The sequence below is a fragment of the Vespa velutina genome, chromosome 7, assembly GCF_912470025.1.
Source record: "Vespa velutina chromosome 7, iVesVel2.1, whole genome shotgun sequence".
NCBI lineage: Eukaryota > Metazoa > Arthropoda > Insecta > Hymenoptera > Vespidae > Vespa > Vespa velutina.
The window spans coordinates 2,244,006-2,249,005 of NC_062194.1; the positions used below are offsets into that span (position 1 = coordinate 2,244,006).

Consider the following 5,000-nt stretch of genomic DNA (forward strand, 5'->3'; position numbering starts at 1 on the left):
TAGCACATAGTTGTAATAATGCTTCTTTAAAATGGCCGAAAGTAAGGAAATTTCTTTTATTTTATTTATTTTCATAAACAATTATATTAATGAATGAATGTGATTAAGAAGTCGAATGGAATAAAAAAAAAATCGATCCGAATTTTGACAAAAGATATACAAATTTCTTAGTGAAAATCAAACAAACTTTGCTTTTTGATATTGGCATATAACGATTAAACGGTATATTTCATACTTAATGATATGATTTATTCTTTTTTTTTTTTTTTCTTTCTCTAATTTTTAGGAACACGCAATCGAAGCTCGTTTAATGCATATCGTACATGCAATAGAACATAAAGAATGGCCTGTATCAATAAACTTTAGCGCTGGTGAGGAATTGGATACGACGATTTCGAATGAAAAGGATTGTTCAGAAGTAATTACGATAACGACAGATCATGGGGTGTCGCGAACGCCGGCAACTGGAAATAATATTTCTGCTAGTAAAAAAAGGAAAAGACATATTGCCATAGATGTTGAAACGGAACGAGGTAAATATATATATATATATATATATATATATATATATATATATATATATATATATACAAATTTTTTTGTTGAACATTATGCATCCATGTAATGTTTTTCTTTTTCGTCTTACTACGAGTTAAAAATAAATATGAAATTTTAATATCTTTTAATATATTATTTTATTTCAGCCAAACTTCATGCTCTTCTCAATAGTAGTCAAATACAATCACAACCTCCGACACCTTTGAGCAAACCAACAATCCTCTCAGGTTCGACAACTTGGGAAGTTAATGAGGAATCACAATCTGAGGATTCACGACGTTCAACGCCAGTACAACCACCACCGGCACATCAACAAACACGAACGCCAAATATACCGTTTGACTTGAAGTATACTGTTCCTGGTAAAACAACAGTTATACCAGGTACTTCGAGTACTTTAACGCCTATTGATTTATCTGCTGGGTAAGTATAAATTTATTATTATTATTTTTTTTTTTTTTTTTTTTTATTTAATTGAGAATAAAATATCGAATTTGTTGTCTTTGAATTTTCTTCTCATTTTGATACTTTAGAAATAATCTTTTCTCTTTTCTCTCCTTTCTTTTTTTTATTTTATATATATATTTATATATATATGTACATATTTATATTTATAGGTATCCAAAAACAAGTTCCGATAGCAATAAAGATATTATGAATGAAGTTCAGGACTTCTCAATGCCTAATAAAAATAAGCAAAGCAATAGCAATAAAGGAAAGCTTGATAGTATGTTGGACAAATTAATGAAAAGGAAAAATTGTGTAAGTACGAAGAAAAGAAAAAGAAATATTATATTTATCAGTAATTCGAATGTGTTATTATATTAGTTTAGTTAATCATATGTCACAATTAAGTTTTTATTATACATTTAATTACATTGTTTTTATATTATAATACATTTTGGTGGAAAAATAAGCTTCATCCTTTGTTTGATTAGCCGACAGACGAACCTATAGTTGGAAAGGAAAAGAAACGTCGGAAATTAGATGAAATAGTATTAGGTTTGAGTGCTGCAAAGGAACAGCAAAGCAGTCATTATCCCGAACACAGTAAAAAGAACACAATCACACCCAATGTCACTGTCACTCCAACGTCAGCACCGATTGGACTTCCTAATCCTCCTGCAAATACTCAAAAGCCATTTTCTATCACCGTCACGTCGATTCCGTCGTCTCGAGCTTCAGGGACATCTTCCAATTTACCACCACCATCATTACATTCGCACAAGGATAGCTTTTCTGCCTTGCTTGTTCAAGCGGAACAACAAAATCGTGAACTCAAGAAACAACAACAGCAACAGCAACAACAACAACAACAGCAGCAGCAACAACAACAGCAACATCAGCAGCAGCAGCAGCAACAACAACAACAGCAGCAGCAGCAACAACAGCAGCAGCAACATCAAAGTCATCAACAGCAAGCATTCAATTCAGCACATTCTTCTGCAAGTAGTCATAGGAAAAGTTACGAAGCTATGATAGCCGATATTAATAAAGTTGCCGAATATTCATCGAAAATCGGATCGTATTCTCACGAAGCAAAGGTGAACAAATGGTTGGCTGAACAAACTGCTATGTCAGAGCAATTAAATGCCGAGTACTTAAACGCTCCTAGACGACGAAGACCTCGTGTCGATCCATCTTTGTTAGATTGGAAAAAATTGACGGGTGATGAGAACGTTGCCGTGATTAATCGTTTAACTGGAAAAAAGGTATGTTAATGATCTTGTATAATTTTACATTTGGTTTATAAATTATTATCATTTATGACAAAAACTAAATAATATAAAATATCTCTTATTTATTTATTTATTTATTTATCTACTCTTTCTTTTTTTTTTTTTTTTTTTTTTTTTCTTTTTTCTTCTTTCTTTAGGTCACCGGTAGCAAAGCTCCTCAATTAAAACGACTTGGACAATGGTTGACTGAAAACCCTATGTTTGACGTCGATCCGAAGTGGGCCGAACTTGTGAAAGAGCGTGGTAATCTACCGCATGATTTGCAAAAGAGATTACCTGGATCCGATAGATCTGGCGTAAGCAAGGGGAAGAGTCCTGGGAGACCACCAATGATGCCAAGTCCAACTAATCAACAATCGGCAAGCCAAGCGAATTTAGCTGCTACGTCAATGGCGTCTAGCTTAAATTTCCCTTCGTTAGGCAATTTGAATAATTCTCTTTTATCTGGACTTTCACTTGGCAATTTCGATCCGAAAAATAATCCTCTTCTAATGCCATTTGGTGGCCTACCGAACCTAGGAGCACTAAGCGGTCTTAGCAATCTTAGTAATCTCAGCAATATGAGTTTAACAAATTCATTATTCGCAAATCTTGCTGGACTTGGTTTGCCATCATTAGCGGGTATGGAAGCTGCTTTAAGTGCAACTGCAACTAGTACGGCCGACACAAATCCAGCGGTCAGTTCGGTTAGCAGCAAAAATACTAGTTCAAGCAGTATTAGTAATACCGGTAAACCACGAAACAAATTAGAACCCCCTACGAGCAAAACGTCCGTGCCATCGACATCGTCGGCATCGTCGGCGTTACCAACGACGACGCCATTCCCCTTCTTTTTTCCAAATCCTAGTCTTCTGTACACGCCATTAGGTTTAGGTGGTTTAAATCCGTTCTCGATGCAACCTGGTGGCGTATCGTCGGCCTATGAAAGTCTGGCACAGTGCGGCCTTTTAAATCCGCCAACGTCAAGTGCCTCGACTGTACGGAAGCCTGCTTCGTCAGCGAGCAGTTCGAGACAACGAGATACAATTGTGGATTCGTCGAGCAAACGAAAAGATTCCGAGAAAAAGCCTAGATATCCTGTCGATCCAGGTATAACGTTACAACAATATACGGATATGGCATTACATACGGAGGATAGGCGTCGTATGGAACACGAAAAGAGAGAGGCTATCGAGCAACAAAACGATATTACCGAGGTTAATGAAAGAAGGCTCGAAAGGAAAAGTAAGGAACAAGAGATGAAAGAGGCTTTGGAACATTTGAGTCGGACAAGTGCAGAATTGTTAACGAGAAATCTCGAGGACGTGCAACAGCGATGCAACGAAAAGAGAAGTCATAGCATAGACCGTAATCAGAACTCGGATCAGCAACAAACGTCGTCGACTCCGTTAGAGGTAACATTAGAGCCGGTAGCTAAGAAAATGCGATCCGAGATTGAGACGATCGCGAAGCCTACGACAGTGACAAATAACGATACGCCATCATCGGTCGACGTGGAACCGGTTCCTAGATCAACAAGTACGACTAAGCAGCTTCCTCAAGAAGATACGGCAGGTACGGTCTCTTCAGAGGTGCCGTTGAACGTTAGCAAAAAAGAATCGACAAGCGAAGCTGCTCCGACGACGATTGCAACAAATCTACCATCTCCTTCGCAGCAAGCTTCGACTACGAAAGCAGACTTAAGTAATAAATCTCATATAACGGAAAGCGAGGAAGATGGTAAAGGTGGCGCTAAGGGTAAAAAATCACGAAGTGGTAAGAGATTAAGTATCGAACCTCCGCCCGAACGAAAGAATCTAAGGTCCAGTGCCGGTAGACAAGCAAGAGCGGCGGCCGAACGACAAGCGAGATTGGAATGTGAATTACAATCTGAACAACACCAACAACAGCAACAGCAGCAACAACAGCAGCAGCAGCAACAACAACAGCAGCAGCAGCAGCAGCACCACCATCAATCGCAGGAACAATCGCAGCAACAAACCCAACAACAACAGGATAGTCATGTTGGCAACGAATGAACTCGTGTGATCGATGTTAATGCGAATAATAGTGATTGCAATGCTAACAAATAACCGAGGCCAATCGAGTTCGTCGTAATTTATATCTCGATTCGTAATTAATTCGGTTATTTCTAGCATTTAGCTAATAACCATTTACCGTGGATCGCTAAGTTGGTGGAACTGTATAATGTGTGCATCGTTTGGTAATTTCTTTTTTTTTTTTTCCTTTTTTTACTTCTTTTCTTTTTCTTTTCTTTTTTTTTTCTTTTTTTTTTTTTTTTAAACGAACACAAGTGCGTTAAAGGACTACAAAACGTACAAAAGTTGAATCTTTACGGGTAGCCTTTCATCGTCATTGTGAAAATGAAAAAAAAAAAGACATATACGATTGAGAAGTGGCGTCTTATATAGGTGGGCATAAAAAAAAAGTACAGAGGTTGTTGTTGGTGTGTGTGTGTGTGAATGTACGTTAAGATACTTTGAAGTCGGGCGATAGTATTTTATCACTCGATACTTTGTGTGGTGATTAACTTTTAATTACGTAACATTACAATTTAAAGGAAACAAAATAAATAAATAAATAAATAAATAAAAAAATAAATAAACAAGTATAATTTTGTTAAATTTAATATCTTTTACGATCTTATCAGTTTTGACCACAGGGACTGTTTTATATAACTGCTATCACTTTATTGTGCACTAG

The 5,000-nt window shown here is 36.8% G+C and overlaps 1 protein-coding gene across 8 annotated transcripts in view; it reads left to right on the forward strand.

The window, feature by feature from the left end:
* The window catches only part of LOC124950750 (chromodomain-helicase-DNA-binding protein 7), a 29,576-nt gene that overhangs the window by 24,012 nt on the left and 564 nt on the right, over positions 1-5,000 (forward strand). For 7 of the 8 annotated variants that reach the window (XM_047497960.1, XM_047497957.1, XM_047497959.1 and 4 more), the window contains 6 exons: positions 1-41; positions 287-533; positions 705-981; positions 1,176-1,320; positions 1,497-2,270; positions 2,435-5,000. The exon at positions 1-41 is cut by the window's left edge; the exon at positions 2,435-5,000 is cut by the window's right edge and continues 564 nt beyond it. In XM_047497960.1, coding sequence (XP_047353916.1) covers positions 1-41; positions 287-533; positions 705-981; positions 1,176-1,320; positions 1,497-2,270; positions 2,435-4,315 — 3,365 coding nt within the window. In that variant the 3' untranslated portion in view covers positions 4,316-5,000. The remainder of the gene's footprint in view (positions 42-286; positions 534-704; positions 982-1,175; positions 1,321-1,496; positions 2,271-2,434) is intronic. The other variant, XM_047497963.1, reaches the window with a different exon arrangement.